We start from the raw sequence: 24267 nt of genomic DNA, 5'->3' as shown, positions 1-24267 counted from the left end.
ATTTATCACATCCGCATTAAAAATGCAGATCGTGATAAATACGCCCCTATGAATACTGGCTTCTTGCAAGCATACAAGGTCTTCTTATATAAGAGATGTGAACCCTACTGGTTCCAGAACATGTGTACTTTTCCTGCCAACGGAATAATCTGTGGCACTGTTCTCCGATGGCGCTATGTGCAATAATACTCTGAAGAAGGTGTCTATAAAATGTATTAAACTATGAAGCTTTTTCTTCTGATTTTATTATTGCAGAAATATAAGATGTGTATACAGTAGCTCAAAACCACTAGCATTTGTGACAGACATACATTCGGTCAGTGGCACCAAGGTGGTCAATGGTTGCCACTGCACTGAGGGGTGAATTTATGAAGCTTGGAGAAGTGTTATCTTTCCCCATAAAGAACGTTATGAGCAAGGTGATAATGGTTCAGCCAATCAGCTCTTACCTGTCAATTTACATATTGTAGCTGATTGGCTGAACCACTATCACCTTGCTCATAACGTTCTTTATGGGGAAAGATAACACTTCTCCAAGCTTCATAAATTCACCCCTCAGTTTTGGAACCACTGACCACATGACCCTGGGCACTTTCAGTGTTGCCACAAGTCAATGCATAATTATACCATGTCAATCACATACAATACAAGTGCTGGTGGCTGAAAATCATAAATATGTGAACAAACAACCCAGTCTACTACCACATAGCTGACCCTACGGATGACAGGTAAGCAGCAATTCATGTAATCATTTTTGCCAATATTCTCAGTAAGAACAAATGCCCTAGATACTCTACAGTGACTTGAAAGTAAAGCTGGCCATACATCAGAAAGATCGATCTTAAGATCGATTGCGCTCATGATTGTGTACAATTTCCCTTGAAATCCCCGGCAGTCCTTGGTGGTTTTTGGACACACAATCTACACACAATCCATCTTACAATCAGTCATACAATCCATCTGCTGTATGATTGTGTATGCAAGATGTGCACACAATCTGCATACAATCCATCATACAATCAGTCATACAATCAATCTGATGATTGATTGTATGATTTGTGTACACAAGATGTGCACACAATCTGCATACAATCCATCTTACAATCAATTGAGATTGTATGATTGGGTACAATATCTTTCTGATGTATGGCCACCTTTAGAGAACCACTACATTACTGTAGTTCAAGAAGTGTGTGTACTTATACCACAGGTAAGTATATATATATATATATATATATATATATGTTCAAGTTGCATTTCTGTACTTTTATACAATAGTATAACTTTATAAAGTGTCACAAGAGAAGAGCCTTTACAGTGTTATTAATAAATGTAAACGTGACATTTTCAATATAAAATCTAATTACAAGCAACTACAAATGAAATGTAATTAATTACAAACATCTGTTGTTTTTCCCATTTATAATGATAATGTTCTTTCCTGCAGTAGGCTAAATGGAAATGTCTGATAAGTAACTGGAATAGACGGCTGTCACTTCCTATTCTATAACTGCTAATTATTTAAGTTGAGGAGGTCACTAAGCAATCAGCCAACCAGAAGCAGCTAGGAAGTGTCCATATTGTTGCCCCAGCCCTTCACATCCATCAAACGATTTGTCTACTAAAAGGTATATCTGCGGCAGCAACATGAGGCAATGATTAGCTTGCTGCTTCTCAGCTTTGAAATCCTGGGTTTGATTGCCATCAAGGTTCTTGCTGTGTGGGATTTGTATGTTCACTGTGTAAGCCATGTTTTGTAGGCATGCTGAAGTCAGTGTCTGCATCTTCTAACACAGAGTTACTGCTCTTCAGAGGAGGTCCGGTGGCCATTCTTAATAACTTTACGGTTACTCAGCTTGCTGATGCAGGCCAGATCTGATACTGAATCTTCAGACCCAGCAGCGGATCATAAAAGTCAGCAGTGGCGTCTTTTTACTTAAGACACATCCTGTGGCTTTTGTACAGTATTGAACAGCCACTACTTACAATGATGCAACCTTTGAATCTGCCCACATACCATAACATTATTCCCACAGTCCACCTTTGCAGGTGTACAGAGACACCAAGTCAATCATATTTAAAAGCTAATGACAGATATGCATATATGATCATCTAAAAAAAATGAGCCCTCCCCTTACAACAGAATTTCTCCCCTTCCAACAAACATTGACAAGATCATTGCAAAGAAGCAGCACAATGCACTTTTGTGATGTCATATTTATGTGATTACCTGTATAAAATTGGAATTGGACTCTTTCCTTATCTTACTTCTATGCCATTACCCAAACTGTCTGCTTTGAACACAGATTTCACAGTGGTTTCCTTAAAGTATGGCTAGCTAGCAAATATAATAAATATCCTGATTTAACTAGCTAAACTGGTGTATTTATATAAAATACAAATATTTATTTGTTGTTAATAATAATAAGAATTCATATACTTTTGAATGTATTATGTCTTGACATATCCTGCCAACATAATAATTTTTTAGAAAGTTCGTCCATAACCTTAAAAAGTGGTTTCTAATAATATTCTGCTAACGACCTACTGGAAAGCCATGAGAGATGTTATGTTCTTAAAAAACATAATGAGCTATATCAAGCAAATAATCTGCAAGGGTAATTTGTCAGAGGCTCTGGTTAGGAATTCCATGTTACTGACCTTAGTTTTAAAGAACAATGCAGAGTTTATTTTTCTCCCAGTTCTCGTTTTCACATGAATGTGGAGGACAAATGTGCATTCAGGCCAGTAGCCCTATATCTGCCGTAATTACTTCCAACTATACCTTCAGGCTGAAAAGTTCTGTAAACAAGTTAGTGAGGAATATGTGGCGGGCACATTTATTTGTCCCTCTACTGGAGTTTGCAGAATGACTGATTTGGTCTACAATTTACAAGCTGTTTGAGCTGTGTTTTGGCCAAGAAATCTTCCATTGAAGTCAGTATAAAAAAAATCCCTAAACTGCCTTTTTTTGAAGCTTACAGGACTTACAGAGTTCTTATTGATGAAAGAAATATCCTTATTGGTTTCAGCTGAATGAAGTAGTGTTCTTGGTTTCTTCTGGTAGGATGTTGTGGAATTTCACAAATAAACAGCAAAACACACTTTATATTATTATTGTTTTTAGTTCTACATTATGAAAAGTTATACAAAATAATATTTGGTCTATCTATCTATCTATCTATCCATCCATCCATGCATCCAGCTGGCCTCGCTGCCTGGACTCCGCAATCTTGTACCTGGCCGCTAAACCCCCCCTCGTGGGGCAGGTGAGCGGCGCTCACCCCCGGTGGACCGGGCACTGGCTGGAGCAGGTGAGGGGTGGCTCGGCCGCATACCCTACCCTACCACCCCCCCACTCCCGGAGCAAGTGAGCAGCGCCCACAAACATCCCCCCCCCTTTTGCATGGGGCACCCAAATACCTTGCACCGGCCCTGGATAGGAGGGAGTAGTTTCCTTTTAAATTTTATAACACATAGGGGGCGAGTCTCTAACATAGAAATGTGGTAAAAACCCCGTTATCTGGGTTTTTACCGCATTTCTGTATGCTCTATTGCTCCTCCGCAGTGGCAGTGCTATGGAGGGAATCGCCAGCTAAAGCTGGCAATTCCCTGCAGAAGCCTGTGGGCTTCTTACCACAGCGCTGTGTGAGGGATCCGTCACGGATCCCTCCCAGCATGCCCTGCGGCCGGCGCCGTGCTCTGCACATGCGCAGATGGACTCCCGGGTCACAGACCCGGAAGTCCAGCATCGGCGCCACATCGCAAGGGACAGATCTCATTGCAAAAGCTGTCCCTTGCGTTAATGACCGCATATGTCATTAAGAATGCGGTGGCTGGCAATACAGGGCTGCGGATGTTAGAACCTCCCGCCCATATACTTAAAAGGCATCCTAGAAAAGTTTGCAGGAAATGCATCACACTAGCCTGCACCTCAAATGGTCCTGATTACTGTAGGACAGACCCAATTGCTGAACCCGCAAAGGACAAGGCTGATTCGAAAAGCTTGAGGTTTGATAGGAATTGGATGGATAGAGCAGGTGTAATTTTGTCTCAATCTACAATTTTGTTCTCTTACATTTTAGCACAATATTTTTATTTTTTGTTTGTGTGTGCAAGTGTTTTCAATGTGCTTAATTGATACAAAAGTGGCTACTTATTCTTCAACACTGTGTTGGATTATTGAGGTAGTCATGTCCAATTAAGTCAATACTTATAATAAGTGAATTAAATATTTGAAAGCTTTTCCTTGGAAAGAAATGGGTGTCTTTTTAGCTACATTTTTACAACGGTGTAGTATTCATCCGACCTTAAATGCATGCTGATACACATGATTTAGCATACACTTTGGTTTGTAAATGCACTTGCACAAAAACAGAAAAAAATAAACTCATTAGCAAAGACTAAATAAAAAACCCTGACTAAAAATGCTCTATTGATTAGGCTCGTACAAAGTGGAAACTGAGATGCCAAGGTCCAGTAGGTCATCAGATATATAAAGCACAGGTCAGTGGGCAAAAAGCCAATTCAAGACTTCTTGTCCAATTTCCTTTCAACATCAAATCCTTATGCACAAACAAGCATGGAAGCAGTCCTGCACAAATAAACAGTTGGGAGTTTTCAGCAACTGGACCATGATTTAACTGTGATCTGAAAGAGGTCATTGTTGTACCTGACTTTCATCAGACTCCATGATTCATAAGTGGAAACGTTACTGCCAACTGCCCTTAGGTATGACTAATGATGTATGTGGTATATGTGCATTTTAATAATTGTTTATTCACATAATTACACAAACGAACACACACACATACATACGCACACACTTTTTAATGCCCTGATCCTATTTCAATTTTTTTTATGGTTTGCATCTGAAAACTTTAAAATTAAGTCCCAAACTTTGTGTTCAGTACAAAATAATAACTGCAGCTATAAGAACTCAATATAATCATTCAGTGATGTTAATCTGTCAAAAGCTACAGTTTTGTTTTAATTCATCAGTCAGTAATGACACCTACACACAGAATGTTGTGTCTGTAAGATTCCGCTATTACATCTCAGGTACATTTCGATGATTGCCCTTCAGAAGAAAAAGTTTGAAAGCTTTTAATGATGTGATGTTAACCTGCCTACACAGATCTTAGCTATCTTCTAAAAGTAGAGATTGAAAGTAGAACTGTAATGTAGGCTGCAGAGCAGATAAAGCACTGAAAGGTAATCTCTGTATAAACAAACTCTGTATTTATTGGCCTGAACGAGTACTGGGGATATATACGGAATATGATAAAAATCAGAAAACAAACTTTTTGAGACAAGTGGACAAGTTATTCATAGCAACAAAACAGTTTCTATGTATAATTCATAGAATTTACTGTACTACACAAATTAAAAAACAAGAATTTAAAAAGTTTGATACATCTCCCCCTAAATTTATTGAACACAGTAGATCTTCTATTGTTAACCTCAATTTGAGTTTCATTTGCCATGTGCTGTATCCTTTATGTGTAGGTGTTGCTGTAAATACAAAAGTCTAGACACCGGGCGACCGCCGGCAGCACCGTCGGAAGGGGACGCGCGCGCACCTCGTGCGCGCGCGTCCCCTTCCGGAATACAGATGGCGCGGGGCAGGGGATGGCGGCTGGCGTCGCCATCGCCATCCCCTGGATAGATAAGTCCCGCTCCATCTGTATGGACAACATCACCTCTTTAATTATTAGAAGCTTTAGTAAATGTTACCCATTAGAACTTGATTTGAATAGTAGGCCTAATTCAGCTTTTTTTTTTTATTTAGCAGACTTTCGCTATTTGGTGATTTTCACCAAAGGGCAAAATGGCAGAAAGTACCATGGGACCTTTAATTGATTACTCAGACCTCATGCCTTCTTTTGGTGCTGTCATCCTGAGATACTGTAATGATGAACCTATTTACAGTGGTTAGAGGCTGTCAGACCAATTAACATATTGGCCCCATATGCTCTCTTGAACACACTACACAAATTGTCCAAAAGAGCCCTTAACTCCACCACAGACACATTTTGTGGTGCATTTCTGACCATTCACAATTTCATTAGCATTTCTTGTTAGATAATAATTTACATGGAAAGAGGAACATGCACTACTTATTTCATACCTTTCATGAACTGTAATACGATGCTAGAGTGTTTATTATGCATAATACCGTAATAATCTTACTTTTTCAAACACAACAAAAAGACACTAATGTCACAATACCAACAAAATAGCTGCACACAAAATCCATTGCGTTAAAAGCTGATATTTTTCAGTTCTCATTGTTTATCATTTCTAAATTGAAATAGCTAAAATAGTACCGGTAGGTCCTGTATATATTTTAAAAACTATACTGTTATATATATATATATATTTATATATATTTCCCACAAAATAGGAAACACAGTTAATTAAAATTCTATTTCTTAATTAGTATAGTAAAGATTCTGTGAATTTGATTTTACAAAATGCACTATTGTAATAAACAAAAACTTTTACACAAACTGCAATAAAATACATGTAATGTTAAAAAATGACAGGAATCTAATTTGCGTAACTTCCAAATGGTACCATACCATGATTTAGTATTGCTCTCTAGGTGAAACAGAAAATCAGTATGTTCTAGAGCTCCAACTAGTGGAACAATCCAGTATTAGAGTTTCTGAGTATTTGTTCTAAATTACACATGGTATAATTACGGGCTCATCACTCATTGCAGCAATTATGCCATGTCAATGTGTGGAAAAGTATGGAATGTTATCATTTAGGATTTTTTTGTTTAGACAAACAAAGGATTGTCTGCAATAGTGTCAATTACATTGAGATACACAGCCCATAACCAAAATAACACAGTTGGGACCATTGAGTTATATTGTTAACTATAAATGTAATGGTCTATATAAATGCAAGCATGCAAAATAGCTTCCAGCATGTTACAAGCTGAACTTACTGTACAATATTATCTAAATATATTTTTCTTTTACCGTGCACAAACAAATGTGATATGTTTTAGCTGCTTTTGTGAAATGATTGTTACTGTATATTATGCTAAACCAAGCTGACATTTTACTTCCACCATTGGTTAGTTTTTTCTGGTGTGTGGTCACGGCTTTGTGCTTTTCCCACGCCCCAGATTGTGTGACCATTGGTAAGCATGTCTAAATCTTCATTAACCCTTAATGGTCAGTACTACTGTGCACACAAATACCACACACATATTACATATGTGTAGTCATCTGCATTTTTTTCTCCCACGAATAGTGCAGTGGTCCCCAAACTGTGTGCCGTGGAATCCTGGGATGCCTCGGGACACTTGCAGGGGTGCCTCGATTTGGTGGACCAAGACCAATAGAAATTATTTATGGTGTTCTAGGCAAAAACAGAGCTGGTGGCTGTCAATCATAATTTATGTGGACAATCAGAAGTGAATTTTGCCTCACATCTCCTCACTAACCTAACAATGACATAGAAACACAATATACTTACTTTAATATTTTTCCTAATATTATCAATAAGAAAGGGCGCCTTAAACTAAATGTTGATACTCTAGGTCGCCGTGATGAAAAAAGTTTGGGAACCACTGGAATAGTGGGAGGTTTAAGAGCAAATTGGGCATTATTTTTGTAGAATATTGGGTACAAGGATTTATTTTGTTCCATTATAAAATATAGGACAATTCTTTTGTTTCTTTGATTTTTTTTTTTTAAACGGCAATACCTAACCCTAAACATTTTTTTCCTAGGATAGAACGATACCAAGGTACGTGCACCTAATTTATTTGATCTGGGTAGTCATGAGATCTATTTCTTTTAATCATTGTGTTCATAAAATAAATATAATTTTGTACAATGAATTACAAAACAGAGAGGAAATGAATTGTTAAAGGGTGATATAACCTTAGAAAAATGTATGTAAGCATTTCTCTCAACCAACATAATATCAGGGAACCGGTGCCAGAAGGTGGATACGCACCACTGGCTGCTCATTTAAATGAAGAAATTAAACACAAATATAGGCTTGACAGAAAAGTAAAATATATGTCATATGTAATTATTGCAAATATAGAAAATAGGTCAGGAAAGACATGTTCTTATTACTAAATCATGCTACACACTGACCTGTTCTTGGATCCTGCAGGCCAGGTCTGGGAAACTCTGTAATAAAACACAAATCATATCACTTAAATATAGAATTTACCAATGCCAATATGGCCATAGGTGCTTACAAGGATTGAACAAACGTTTCTGGTTATAATTCTAAATCAAAAATCCTTCAAAAAGAGTAATGAAAAGAAATGTAAATAGGACAAATGAAGGCAAATGATGACATACCATACCTCATAAATCTGTCACTTGCAGCAATCATGTTATGTCACTGCCAAGTGTATATAGATGAAATAATATAGTATGTATAGTATGTATTCTGATGATAAAGATTAGTAAGCATTTATGTCTCACAACTCGGTAAGAGACAAGCAAATTAATAATAAATAAGAGAGCTCCAGGTCTCACAGATGCTAGAGCCAAGTCTGCAGATATTTTCTTACTTCATATCAGATTACCACTTAGCAGGGAAGTTCAATTTGTGGCCAATACTATTATTGGGGAATATAAAGGAATATTTATGAAGTGCAGTGCAAACACCTGTGCACCTGTATTGGCACTGGCAACTAGACTAGACTGACAACTAGACTATATATATATATATATATATATATATATATATATATATATATATATATAGGGAGCAGGGACAGCGGCACTCGGGCTTACTAAAAGATGACCAGGGACACTTAATAGTGCATCCGACGTGTCAGATTTTTTGGGGATTTTAATCCGTTTTCAAGGCACAGAAAATGGATTAAAAACCGAAACGTCGGCTGCACTATAGAGTGTCCCTGGTGGTCTTTTAGTAAGGCCGAGTGAGTGCCGCTGTCCAACACTGGTGTTGCACTCGTAGCACATTAATGAACACTTAGTCGCCAGAGGTGATCAATGTTTCAATTTTATATCAAAATTGTCATATATATATATATATATATAATGAGGTGGCTGGAGTCTCCTGTATATCTGTTCAGACAAGCCACTTTGAAGTTTAACTAACATACTTTTTCATTTTTGTCTAGTAGCAAATTGTATTTGTTACTAGAGTTTGGCTATGGTTTTCTGTTGTTGCTTAGTAGAGCTAATTTTACAAAGACAGTATTGCCATATAATATTGTGTTTGAGCACCGTCTACGAGATTGATGTGTAAACGGAATCTTCATTAGTCAAGATAACCTGCCTGACTAGTGATTAAGATATAATTTCTCTCTTCGCATTTGGAAGCAGCCGGCACTGCAATATGAATAAATACATAAAATATAGTGTACACATACCACACAACTTCCGGCAACTTAAATGTCAGCACTGTTGGGGAATGTCCAGTGCTCTGGAGCTGCTGGCCATACCCCTAGTCCCTATCTTTATGTAATAGATGGTGGTCACATGGAGTTAATGCTCCACATCCTGCCGAAACGTCATCCATGCACCTCTAATACATAATGTGCCTTGTTTGCCAATATGTGCGGAGTTCAGCTGTTTCTTTCTATAGGGGCTTTTCAGCTCCATATGGGAGAAACTTGCTGTATACTTTTTTTGAGGAAAGCACCTTCATTTTAACTATTTCATCTACAGTGTCAAACTGTATCAAATGTTTGCTCCTGTCATTGCAGGTAACACATACAGTAGCTAGAGGTGAGATGTCCTTATCCTCTCACACATTACTTTAATTACTGTGTATATCTTGTCATCTCCTACAAACAATCACAGAGAACAGTCACAATTATATAGTTCCCTTGGGGCAAAACCCTCAGGTGCTGTTTTCTATAGCATGTACAGAGTGACCCCTTTATGTCTGCCTTTAGAAACCTGTGTAGCGTTGCAATGATCCAGCGCTAGTACTGCCATTGTTCTGCGTTAGCAAAATGAAATCACTAATTAAGCTTTTTAAAGTGTCATTCACCAGATGCTTTCAAGAGAAAGAAATGTGGGAAGTCTTACTGAAGGAAAAATATGCATAACAAGCAAATGCTTTGGAGTTGATTTTCATGAGTGAGTGATGATAAGTTGGATCTTTGAAATTTCTGTCTTGGAGGCCATTAATTGCATAAAAACACTAGGGGGTTGACAACTGACATCAAAGTTCCAAAGTAAACGCTTCATTCTTTTCATAACTTCAGTGAGAACCAAAGTATACTTTTACAAAGGTAGAAAAGGCTGCAAATGCAGAATCCACTAGAAAGGATTTTTACATTTAATATCATGCTAAGGATGAACTTTTGGAGAAAGTATAAGTGTTGTCATACATAGGTCAAGTCCAACTTGCTGCTACCACTACATGAAATGCATCATTTCAAATAAACTATTCTAAAGGTGTGTACACACGGTGAGATTCCTTTGCTATTCGATTTGCTATGCAATCTTTGCTAACTTATACAATGCTATTTACATACAATTCATGCTATCTGCATTATATTTCAACTTTATAGTCATTGCTGCCCTGTGTATCTGGGTTTTGATTTGTGATGTCGCCGGAGCGCGCATCGGGATCGCAAGGTAAAAAACCCTGTGTGATCTGCATGTGATCCCGATGCGATTTTGACTATATAGTCAAAATCTCATGCTGGATTGTACCGTGTGTACACACCATTAGACGCATGTATTTAGAAATATATTGTCATCAGTAATCCTTCAAATTGTAAAGCGAGAATGGAGATTTGTTTGTATTCTTATGTTCTGTTTAAGAAATAAACTCAACATATTGCTAGTGCATTTGAATGATAGCAGAGCTTTCAGTCACAAGAGGGCAGCACTAAATGCCCATTAAAATAAAGCTATTCACATATTTATTATTTTAAGAAACAAATTAAGGATGTTCATTAAGTGATGTAGTTTATTGTAGTAGAGTATTGAAAACAAAAATATATATCTTAAAATGGGTACATTTTACCAGTGCTGCCTTAAAAATAACTGTACATTAAACATATAAGCACTTAGCTCGGATGCACATTAATTTGACCAAATAAAGCACAAGTCAATCACGTGTGATCTAAACAGTGATTTACGAGGTGAACATGTTAGAAAGAATAGTGATTGTGTTAAAATAAGACAATTAGGACTGTATATGTGCACTGAATTCTCTCAATCAGCGAAGGCAGAATTAGTAGACGGTTTAGTCATTTCTGTGGGAGATAAGGACTTGTATTCCCTGTCTGCACATATTGATTGAATAGGACAGTGGCAGTAGCTAGGATACTTTTTTAGTGACAGAGAAGCTAATGATTTAGCGATTAGATTGAGGAAAGCCTAACCTAACATTTGCTACTGCTTACAATGTGAACAGTGCCATATTTGACCTTGTCAAATTAGCAGAAGCCTTAAACAGTATGGAAGAAGTTCGCTGCCTGTTAAATATTGATAGCTGTTGCCAAAGAGGGTAGTACACAAAAACACATACACATGGGAAGAATACAGTAAGTAGCATAATTGGGAATGCAGATATTTTATGACCACAGGAATAGAGAAATCAATCTAAAGTCACTTGACATCCACCATACAGATACCGCAACTTTAGTTGCAAGCTGCTTATATTTTTATCTGGTGGAAAAAATACAATCTTATTAATTTATCAATATATGTATATATTCATTTATTTTGCGAGTGCCGCCGATCTACCCCCACTATGTATATATATATATATATATTTATAACATGTAACAATACACTGAAGATGTGTGTACATTGGTAGAAGTGACAGATTGTTAAAACCTCAATTTGACAATGGTTTAACCACAGGCAGGTCGTTCGAAAAATCACCTCTCCTGTTGCGTAGTTTGATCTTGTGCATTACTGACTGTGTGTTTTGATCTTGTGTATCGCAGACTGTGAAGTCCCCTGGTCATATTTTCTTTAATTTGGCCCAGTTTGCCTAATGTGAACCATGCCTCGCACAAAAGAGCTCTCAGAAGACCTACTGTACGATTAAGAATTGCTGACTTGCATAAAGCTGGAAAGGGTTACAATGGTATCTCTAAAAGCCTTGATGTTCATCAGTCCACGGTAAGACAAATTGTATATAAATGGAGAAACTTCAGCACTGTTGCTACTCTCCCTAGGAGTGGCTGTTCTGTAGAGATGACTGGTAGAGATGACTGCAAGAGCACAGCACAGAATGCTTAATGAGGCGAAAAAGAATCCTTGAAGAAGCCACTGCTGTCCACAAAAAACATTGCTGCATGTTTCAAGTTGCAATAGAGCACCTAGATGTTCCATAGCAATACTGGCAAACTATTCTGTGGACAGATAAAGCCAAAGTTGAGTTTTATGGAAGAAACAGCACACCAACATCAAAACCTCATCCTAAAGGGGTATACATATGGGGAGATTTTCACTAGTGGACAATTTTGACTAAGCAATTTTGGGAGAGATTTTGGCTAGATGCACTGGAGATTTTGTCTAAGCAATGATAGCCTATGATCTAGTCAAAATTTTCTTGCCTGCACAGTCAATCTATGCTAAGCAATTTCTGCTAGACAATATTGACTAAGCAGGAGAACAATAGGGAGATTTTGGCTAATCTTCTAGGAGATTTTGACTATCTAGTCAAAATCTCCTGTTAAAAGTTCTCCGTGTGTACACCCCTTAACTGTGAAGTATAGTGGAGGGGGCATCATGGTTTGGGGCTGCTTTGTTGCCTCAGGCCTGGACACATTGCTTTTATCAATGGAAAAATTAATTCCCAAGTTTAACAAGACATTTTGCAGGAGAACTTAAGGCCATCTGTCCACCAATTGAAGCTCAACAGAAGATGAGTGATGCAACAGGGCAAAGACCCAAAGCACAGAAGTAGATCAACAACAGAATGGCTACAACAGAAGAAAATATGCCTTCTGGAGTGGCCCAGTCCTGACCTCAACCCAATTGAGATGCTGTGGCATCAAGAGAGCGATTCACACCAGACATCCAATAATATTGCTGAACTAAAACAGTTTTGTAAAGAGGAATGGTCCAAAATTCCTCCTGACCTTTGTGCACATCTGATATGCAACTATAGGAAATGTTTGGTTGAGGTTAGTGCTGCCAAAGGAGGGTCAACCAGTTATTCAATTTAAAGGTTCACATACAGTACTTTGTCCACCCTGCACTGTGAATGTTTACATGATGTGTTCAATAAAAACATATCATTGTTTGTGTGGTATTAGTTTAATCAGACTGTGTCTGTCTATTGTTGTGACTTAGATGAAGATCGGACTACATTTTGTGACCAATTTATGCAGCAATCCAGGTAATTCCAATGGGTTCACATACTTTTTCTTGCAACTGTATGTGTGGTCACAAAATGAGCACAACACCATCAACATTGATTCTATAAGGCATAGAGAATGTCAGAAAATACAATCGAAGGGTGATTAATATTCACCAATGCGACTGTGTGCAGTAACCAGCCCCAGTGAAGCTGGAATTGACCCAACTACATGAATGAAGATCAGAATGAACTGGCCCTATTTGGGCATCTGCTGTACATGAAGCAGGGTCACCACATGGTACACATTAGCCTGGACTCAAGTAAAACACACTGGCCTTTCCTTCTGGGCAGACATGTTTACAGCATCAAGTAAGACTGTGTTTTCTATGTAGTAAAGGTTAAGTGACTGCCCTGTACGTTATTTTAAACTGTTGATTTGCTGGGGAACACTGCGCTCTTTATGATGTAATATATAAAGGTTAGTTTTCCCTTTCTGCATTCAGATAGTCTTAGAACATTGCAGCCATCAGTTTTCCATTATTTAATGTAGCAAGGTCATGCATAGTGTGAAATAATATGAAACATATTTATCCTCTCTATTTATTTTCTACAAAAAGTAGCTATAAAACGTTCCAACATTTCCAGGTAATTACACAGAGTTATTACACATTTTTCTGTGGTGTCATTATTTTCCACATCTCTGCTGCAGACTTTCATACTAAAAAGACAAACAACTATAAATATATATATTAAATAGGCTGCTTAAATAATCTCTTGCAATGTCTGCTTTGGTTTTAATAATATATTCCAAACACTGTAAATATTCAAAGAACTATTTGTTAGTTTATATAACATGTGTGATAAAAAGAGCATAATATGGTGCTTAAAATAGCTCAGTAAGCATAAGTTTGTTGACTCATATGGTGCACCTCTTATGGGGCATACACACTAAGCAAGTCCAAGGCTATTTCTAAAGCTGTGTACACACAGAGCAATATATTGCTCATTGTCCCGTTTTCATCAGTGACCAGAGATGGTCGCTGATGAAAAGAAGACTCTACTGGGGGAAACAGCTGATTGCAGGAGTATGCTCCTCCGACCAGTGACCACCCCAGCGCTGGTCGCTGAAGCTCGCTCCTGACAACAGTTGCCCCGTACACACGGGGATATAGGCTAGAATCGCCCCGTGTGTACGGGGCTTAAGCGAGCTGATCAGATCACGTAGGAATTAAGCACGGATACCCCTGAGCGACGGTGATGTGAGGTTGCCATCGCCTGACTACATTTATACTGCATGCAGTATAAATCGAGTTAGATTGCCAATGTTCTCACCAGAGAACACTGGTCCACACAGATCCCTCAGCACACATTGCTGGTGCATGGCATGTGTGCTGAGCGATCTGCGCTAACCTATGTCGCTTAGCCCAGAGCTGACCCATGTATATGCCGCATTACTCTAAAGTAGCCTTTCTGAGCCTGATACGCAAGGAAGTAGCTGTTCAATGAAGTGCATCTATATGCTAATGCAGAAGGTGTTTTGTGTAAATGATCGCTTCCTTCTTGCATCCATGATTTGATTGTGCATCAGAATAAGAACCCTCAGCTCACACTGCATGTTCATCAGTTACCTGAGTAACGTATCTGGGAATCAATAGCCCACATGACTAATCTGGAATGTCTTAAGACTCTTAAAATTCACTGCAATTTGCGTCATAATATTGCCATTGTAGTTAACTACAGTATGGGGGGGTTAGGAGGGCTCCGATGACTCAGATCATGTGATGGCGGAAATCATGCCATCACAACCATCTCGGAGTTGCCCCTTGACACTCTTCTCTGGGATGGAAGAAATGAGAAGAGTACAAGTATTACTTTATCCAATTATACGCTGTAGATTTTATACAGCTTATTTCTATGACAGCATAAACAAAACACAAAATATATGCAAAATATATATAAAACTCTGATAACACTTTCCTTGGCCTCGCAATGTCTCTGCATCAGGTAAGACTGACTAACATTGTAATCAATGGTTGCAGTGGTCATCTAGAACTGCAATTGCACCGCAGTTTTAGCAAATGCAGGCAGGAGGTGTTATGCAAAGAAAAACATATGCTAAATTGCTGTGAGCAGCTTCGCATATACAAACTATTCTGAATCAGGCCCAATATTGGGATACTTGCAGTGTCATTTTGATGTTAGTAAATGGATTCATGTGTTATACTAAAATAGTAATACAATGAAAATAAAACAGACACAATTGTTTAACCCTTTGAGTGCCAACATCTCTGTGAGAAATGCGCGAAAAATCTGCAAAAAATGACACATATTTGTTATATAAATTAAAATAAAAAATGTGCCAAAAAAATACATATTTCCTAAATAAGGTAAACATTACAGGTCATTATGATGAATTCAAATGTTTGCTTGGCAATTTTCACACCAATTTCACACCTTTTTTGACAAATTCACTTCGCACTCAAAGGGTTACAATAAAAAATAAATTCAAACCCTCTTTTACTATCGTTAAACCAAAAATGTATGTTCTACGAAGTAATTCCCATTGTGGAAAAATACATGAAGCAATGGTAATGTAATATATAGGAAATGTACTTAATTTGTTAATAAATGGATCCTGGGAAATGTAATTTTTTTTGTCATTCACAGTAATTTCTTCTTGTTACCTAAGGGGGATTTAAAAAAAGAGAATAGCATGTACTGTGTAGCTCAGAGACTACACTAGAGATACTACATACCTCCCAACTTTATCAATAGTAGAATAGGGACACGTGACTGAAAACGGGGTGTGGTGTATGTAAATTAGGGTGCTATTTATGCAAATTAGTCCGCTCCCCCATTTTCAGGCGTGAATAAATGCTGTCCTGTCAGGTTGGGGGGGACTCCCCCCCCCCCTGCAGCGAGACACTGCCGGCCACGGGAGGGACGTGGGAACATCCCCAAAATCCAGGACGTTCCCACGTTTAGCAGGACAGTTGGGAGGTATGATACTATGGACTAAATAAACTGGTACATTGCTTCACTACTAAACCAATCCAAAGCTGACACCACAATGTGTTTAACTGGTGGTACAGGGAGCATCCCAAGGACTTGCTCTTTGATTGCGCATAAACAAATGATGTCTGCAGGTAAAAATTATGGCTCAATTATCCAATTCTAATTTACAGTAAAAAAAATTCACGGTCAGTTCCCAGTTAATGTACGATTAAATCATATACCCACTCTGCCCATAAAGCACATTTGCTAAACTTTATACATACTGCGCATATTTAACAGTTGACTAAGGGTCATTAACCATTGCTAGGGAGCTGTGAAAATGATTGTGCATTTTATATCAGCATGGGCATAATTATAATGTTGGCAACAATCACTGAAGTGACTGGTCCTATGATGATCCCAGAGGGGCACAGATCTGTTTAGTGATAGTGGGCCTTATTCTAGTTCACTCTTTCTGACAAAATCCTTCTTAGATGGACAAAACCATGTGCACTGCAGGTGGGGCAGATGTACAATGTGCAGAGAGAATTAGATTTGGGTGGGGTTTTACTTCAAAGTGAGATCTATATTGCAGTATAAAAATAAAGCAGCCAGTATTTACCCTGCACAGAAACAAAATAACTCACCCAAATCGAATTCTCTCTGCACATTTTACATCTGCCCCCGTGCAGTGCACATGGTTTTGTCCATCTAAGAAGGATTTGCTCAGAAAAAGTGAACTAGAATAACCCCCAGTGTCACTAAACTTATACAGTACAGTACAATCACGTATAAACATACACATAAGCAAGGTAATACTACTAACATTTAAAGAGCACTTGTAATTGCCAGCTGAATCTTTGTTATTTTTCTTTGCAGAGAAAGGCAAGTCAACTCAACTTTAACCTTGATAATACCAACCTCTGCTTTGCAAACCTATTACAAATGCCTCAATGTAAGCGGTTATTTTTTAAAAGAAAACAAGCTACAGTATACTGCTTTACAACATAAACTGGCATTAAAAAAAACCCTTATGTTCTATAAGCACTGAGTTTAGACATGTATGTTTACAAGGTCTCACAATACTGGGCAGTGCTTTGGAACCTCGTCCACCCACCACATCTGGGTCTGATTAGAGGACCCTGGAGCCCCTACCAACCACCTTTTGTGTAATAGTACTTCTCTTTTATCTGTTCTATTAGTCACAGCACTTCTCTCGCTAAATTAGTTTCTGAAGACAACGCAAATAATAGAAGTATCTCCGCACTAGTGCTGCACAAAACCAGTGCCTCTTGTAAGGTACGATATATAAATTACGGGTTGGGATAATTTGGTCTACAGCATGATGGTCGACAGTCATTATGTCGACACCATTAGGTCGACATGGAAAAAAGTTGACATTGGTCTAGGTCGACATGAGAAAAGGTCAACAAGGGAAAAGGTCAAACGGTCATTAGTTCGACAGGTCATTATTTGGACAATGTCTTGGTCGACATGTTTTTTTTTTACAGTTTTTTACCTGAATGTCAACACAGTCGACATGGACACCGTTTAAAGTGCACGGTGCCTCGCTATGCTTGGCACACTATTTTATTCTCATACCACGCCCTAGTGGATGGTAGGGCATGAAATACTGCCTGTCGGCACGTGTCAGCTCAAAAAACTGTGAAAAACCACATGTCGTCCTTTTGACTGACAACCTAGACATTGTCGAACTAATGACCTGTCGAACTAACGACCTGTTGAACTAATGACCTTTCGATTTAGAACCATGTCGACCTTTTCACATGTCGACCTAGACCCATGTAGACCTAATGGTGTCGACCTAATGACTGTTCACCATCATGCTGTAGACCAAATGACTGCATCCCATAAATTACGCAGGAGAAAACAGATGTACATGGCTTCCATTAAATGTATCACTCTGCCTGTCGTCAAGTGCAATAAAAGGCCTGAAACAAGCTGAACACGCAAGCCTAGTGGGAAATAGAGGGGAAAAAATTAGGTTTTCTGTGGTAATCTGTTTACATCTAGCAGTAGGGGATTAGTCAGATTAAAGTCAAAGAATTTAGACCCATTAGCTATGCTAAATGGTTGCTGTCAGTTTATTGGGTTAAATTCCAGCAATCACTAGGAGAACAGGGAGAATTATGATCAGATTGAATTGTCAGACCTGTTTCTTCACACTTTAATTCTGTTTTAGCAGCAAGCGTGCATATCAATTACCCTAAATGAGACAAAATAAAAGACTCATACAGTGAAAAAGTAATCCCAAAGATATGGTGACATTAAAGAATGCCTAGATAAACCATCCTTATTTCCCAGGTAGCATCTGATGGATAAGCAGCAAGATGATGTTTATTGTTATAGGATTCTGTGATATGCCACAGACTCCAGGGGAGTATATTTCATTTGGATCAGTGTATAATATTTGAATTTATAGCTTTATAGATTATTGTTATACTGTCACTCATTGTTATACTGTCACATTATATAATCATAGATAAAGAAAAATACTGTACATGCAGAATTTGCAGAGTCATATTATAAACACAATTACAGTTGTTTTTCTTGTTACAGTTTATCAACTGTACATACTGTAGGTATAAAATGAGTAGTTATAAATGCTAATCACCAGGTACTGTATACACACAAAGTACTGTATAGCACACTCATACAGTATATTTCATTAAAGTAATTCTTTATTATTTATTACCAGTTATTTATATAGCACACACGCTTTACAGAGACTATTTGGCCCATCAGTCCCTGCACTAGTGGGGCAATCTATATCATCACCACATGAACACTTATAGGCCAAACATATGGGGTGTTCACAGCCCCATTTCTAAGTGATTTGTCTAGAACGCTTAGAAATTAAGCACAGATCGCTCTGTGTGTATGGGCCCTGGCGACGGTGATGCCACAAGTGATTCGCAGCGCCGTACAAAGGAACAATACAGGGAGACAAAGCTTGGCATAACATTGAATAAAAGTGGTCTCTATCCCTCCTCAGGGAGTTCGACCACAAAACACAAATAATAGTGTAGAACCTTTGATAGAATGAAAGGTTTAATAAAATCTTGCACTTACAATGTCGTGACAAGTTAAAAGCGAAATAACAATCCCACTGGCAAGCCACCATACAACTGAAGACCTCTATCGTCCTCCGAACTCCTGCAGAGCGTCCGGTCGGCAGATGATGTTATGCGGGTCCCAAGTCCTGGTGCACGTCAGCTGGGATGAGCGGGTACACTTAACGCGTTTCGAGCGGATTGCTCTTCGTCACTTCTGTCCATTCATTTTGCATGTTGTTAATTGATACAAATATACTATGAACACTTCTAGTTTTTAAAGCACTCTTATTTTGTAGCATTTTCTCCACACCTGACTAACACTTTTGCACAGAATTAGGGGCTTGATTCAGACCTGATCGCACAGCTGCTAATTTGCAGCGGACAATGATCAGGTAATCGTCACCCGCCAGGGTGAAATCCTGCCTTGTGAATTAATGTGTCCACTGTGCTAACAGATGTGTACAGCTTGTTAAGACTTTGCACCCGTGGAAATATTTCCAAAACCCTTTCGTAAACTGTCACCACTGTTCGAAGGCTCTGAGGAGTTCAGGAATTATTCGGCGGATGTGGTAAAATCAGCCGTATCGAAGCCAGAGCTGACATCACACACACCCTCCCCTAAAGCACTTGGGCACGCCTGTGGTTTTTGGGCACACCTGCATTTTTTATGCACGCCCATGGAACACCCATTACCAACCCAAAATGTCAGCTTCCTGTCAATTCCCTTGCAAGATTAGTTTACTGGACGGTGTTGCGCATTGTGGCCCAGGTGCATTCCCAGTCTAGCGATAATCCACTGTGTGCGAATTCGCACAGAAGAGATCAGGTCTGAATTATTTTCAATATCTTTATGTATATAATTATCTATCTATCTATCTATCTATCTATCTATCTATTTATCTAATTGAATGACTTTATATTTTTGTAAGAAGGCTGTTAACCTGATATTGAAGATTTGCATTTGAACACTAGACTCATTAGACTTATATGGTGATGGCAGCTGGAGAGTTGGGAATCAATTTACAGATATGCAGTATGCTCTTCTCAAATCTAATTGGAAAGGTTAAGCATTATGCCTTACGTTTAATTATTAATTAATTGTGAAGTGGTAGCATCTGGTGGCAAGACATTGTTTGTTTTTTTCAATCCATTATTTCCATAGGCAGAGTGATTTACTGCTAGATGTGGCCTTTTTTAAGCATATGTTTAGAAAATAACACCAAGTGCCAGCCATGGTGAAAAAGTTAAGACTGAGCAATGGGACACAAATAGTTTTTTTTATTCAGTATTAGCAACAATTTAATGACATTGTGTAAATATTCTATAAACAAACATTAAGGTCAATTATTTACCCCAGTAGCAAATGTTTTTCATTAGCGGAGAAACAACTGCTTCAAATATATCCACATTTTAGTATTTTGCTGTAAAGACATTAGAGAACATGGAAGTTGTAATGGTTAGCATTAGAAATTGTGGTTGGTGAGCCCAGGTGCAGAAATATAATTTGGGTCCCCCTCCTCCACTCCAACCCAAGTTCACAATATGCAACACGGCATTGAGCGACAGGGAGAGTCAGAGGGGGTCATTTTGGTTGACTTGCAAAGCTGTGAATTTCATAGCTTTGTGAGCCAACCAAATGTCGCCCACCGCCCGCACGAATGCCCACCCACTGACTTTACCCGCAGGCATGCGAATGGATGTTTAACATAAACATCCATTCACAGCCTTGGTTGCTGGGCCAACATCATTTGATGGTCACTGACAATCGAATGATTTCTACAGGCAACACAAATATAAGTCAGTGGAGACTGATTTATACTTGCAGCCATTTCGTTGAAGACAGGGGCTAATGTCATGTGACATCAGCAGTTGCCCCCGGTGTCATGTCCAAATTACCATGGGAATGCCCAGCATTTTCATGGGGAAGCACATGAAACACTGGGCCTTCCAATGGGCACGACTCATGCCCGCCGCCACATACATTTGATAGGGAATATAGACTGCTATAGCTCCATTGGGGCAGGGACTGATGTGAATGTTGAAATATTCTCTGTAAAGTGCAGCAAAATATGTGTGAACTATATACTTAACTGGTAATAATTAAATAATAAGTTCTTGATGTGCAAAATACAGTATTTAATGTAGGTGAATATTTATCACAATAGTAATAAATATCTTTAAACCATTCTAGCAGCAAATTTCAGAAGATGAGTTATGGTACTTTATCATTGCACCCATGCTGGGGAAGTTGTCCAATAACCAACTCTTCTGGTTAATCCTTAGAGCTACACCTGCTCTATGATACCTCTTCCAATAGATACAGAAGGACCAGGCTGACGCCATCCAAAGATGTTATTAATAGAGGCATCTCTTAGAATGCTCCCTTACTGTCTGGCCATGGGGACTGCATTTTCTCTGGCTGGATTAAGGGCTGACATCACCGGGAAGCAGGGCCAGGCTCGGACTGGCAAGGGGTGGCCTGACAGAAATGCTTATTGTTGCCGGGCTGTCCATAACTTATAACTGTCAGCAGTGATAACAAAAGCATCTTGCAGCCACCGAGTAAGTCATCCGGTGGCTGGGAGGAAGAAGAGGACCCATAGACAGGCGTGCGGTCTGGCTGGAGTCATGACATCTGATGCATTTTCCGATCATCCCCTTCCCTTCAGTGTCGTACATGGAGGTAGGGGGAATATCTAGAACCCCCCTCAAACCACCCCACATGCGCCAATCCATCCCCTTAGCTGAAATGATCCATTGTTGCAACTGCACAGATTATTAATATTATTATTAATGTCACAACCGGCTGAACGATATGTTGGTGTCTGTACACACTAAATGATATTTTAAGAACCATGTGATATATTGTTCAGTGCCCATATCCACAAACTTTGTGACACTGATGATATTTTCAGATCTGCAGGCAGATCAGGACGCAGAGTGGGAGCGAGTAATAATGCATAAACAATGACTGATCTGAATGATGAGCTTCTGAGTCTCAGTGACTCACTGCACTACTTCTTGGCTCCGGATAGCACTGCTGTTAAGGCATCTGCTGTGTTCACTGCTTCACCATCATATTAAAAATAACTGTATAAAATATGTATATGCTCAAAAGGTACTGTACATATGTGTAAATATGTCTATACTGACTTTGTCTCACTTTAGATAAGAGATACAATACAATAAATGACCCCCTGATCTAAACCAGAATACTCATAGTAGTTAATTATCCTTGGATTCTGCCCTCTGTTCACCAACACTGCATTCTCCGCTGTCAGTTTTATCAAGGTCAGAGTGGTAGGGAAGTTCTCAATCCCAACATGTCTACATGAAATGTGTCAGTAGAGCTGATTTGACACTCAGTCTATTTGCCTTATGAGCTTATCTGACAACACTTTCTTAGATCTGCTCCCTTTTGATATACTGTATACTTAGAACAGCAGGGCGCAGGAAGCAGGATCTCTGTGATTATGGTAGTAGGGGGGCTTTATATTAACAAAAGTGATGGTGGGAGTATAGTTTCTTTAAAGTTATTCAGATTTTACTGACATATGGGCTATGCAGTATAGTCAGTCAGCCTTACATTAGTGCTACTCACTAATCAGTCACAGACATCATGTACTGCCTACAGCCACATTCCAGAATCTTTGACGAGCATTATAAAATCATTTGATCTCCCCAGTACTTGAACAACTATATTGGTGCTTTTAGTTTTAAGTGAACCCTTCAGGGCTTGTAAAAATGGGCATTGGACAACAGTGCTAATTAGACAAAACCTTGTACTTTGTCCTTGCTGTTACCAGTGTATTAGAAGTGCGCTATCTTATCTTCCCCCCAGCATAGTGTACTATAGGCCTGATCTAGAGATGGCTGCGAACACAATCACAGCTGCAAACTTGTACGCAGCTAATGTACGACTTTATGCTCATGCTGTAGCCTCCTGAAACGACCATTGGCAGTACTGCAATTGAAGCATCTGTGTATGGGGTGCTGGTCACATATCCTTCGATAATTGACCATTTCAGAAACCCTATGGATGTGCAGTACCACCATGGAAACTGAGATACTGGCAGCAATTGCAGATATATATATATATATATATATATATATATATATATATATATATAGATATAGATATAATATATATATCTATATATATCTATATATATCTATAGATATATATATATATATATCTATAGATATATATCTATAGATATATATATATCTATAGATATAGATATATATATATATCTATCTATGGTCTGGGAAATTGCGCTAAGATTGGTCTTTCGACCAGCTGCAACTCTGTAACGATTCTCCTGTTAGTGAGAGACAATAGAACAAAATACACAAAGGGGGGTGTCCAGAGTGCGCTCTTGTAGTACCACCTAGCCGCAAACTCGTTGTATCGAATAGGTGTGATCCAACAATCCCTTATATTCACTCCGAAGAGATTTCATGAACTTGGAAATGACAATAAAGACCTCGATCATAAAAGCAATTCTTTATTAGAAGCCCAACACGTTTCATCAACACGACTTCATCAGGGGCATGGCATGGCCAGACTAGGCCTGATATCCTGATAATGACAATAGCGATAATAGACAATATTCCTTGAACCAAACAATTAGTTAAAATCAGTAAAAGTAAAGATGGAGGATTACGCCAATGTAAACAATAAGGATGTGTTTCCTTCAGGGGTGGACGAAAAGAACATATAGCCATAATGGTAAAATCTAAATAGCCTGGATACAAAAGTGGGAAACCTCCTCTCTCGCACTTAGCGGGAAGAAAAAAGCATGAAGTCCACAGTAGAGAAATGGAGGTGCTTGCTCCACTCATTCAGGCTGCGGTGGAGCAAGCATCTCCATTTCTCTACTGTGGACATCATGCTTTGTTC

General features: G+C 38.7%; 1 protein-coding gene across 3 annotated transcripts in view; it reads right to left on the bottom strand.

The window, feature by feature from the left end:
- The window catches only part of UNC5C (unc-5 netrin receptor C), a 326346-nt gene that overhangs the window by 248737 nt on the left and 53342 nt on the right, over positions 1-24267 (bottom strand). For 2 of the 3 annotated variants that reach the window (XM_083179068.1, XM_083179070.1), the window contains exon 2: positions 8127-8162. The exons of the other annotated variant lie outside the window; for it this stretch is intronic. In XM_083179068.1, coding sequence (XP_083035194.1) covers positions 8127-8162 — 36 coding nt within the window. The remainder of the gene's footprint in view (positions 1-8126; positions 8163-24267) is intronic. 3 annotated transcript variants of the gene reach the window in all.

The sequence above is a fragment of the Crinia signifera genome, chromosome 1 (assembly GCF_055691185.1).
Source record: "Crinia signifera chromosome 1, ASM5569118v1, whole genome shotgun sequence".
In the NCBI taxonomy this organism is placed as follows: domain Eukaryota; kingdom Metazoa; phylum Chordata; class Amphibia; order Anura; family Myobatrachidae; genus Crinia; species Crinia signifera.
Note: the sequence above shows the minus strand (reverse complement) of the source record. Positions and strands in the feature narration are given on the sequence as shown.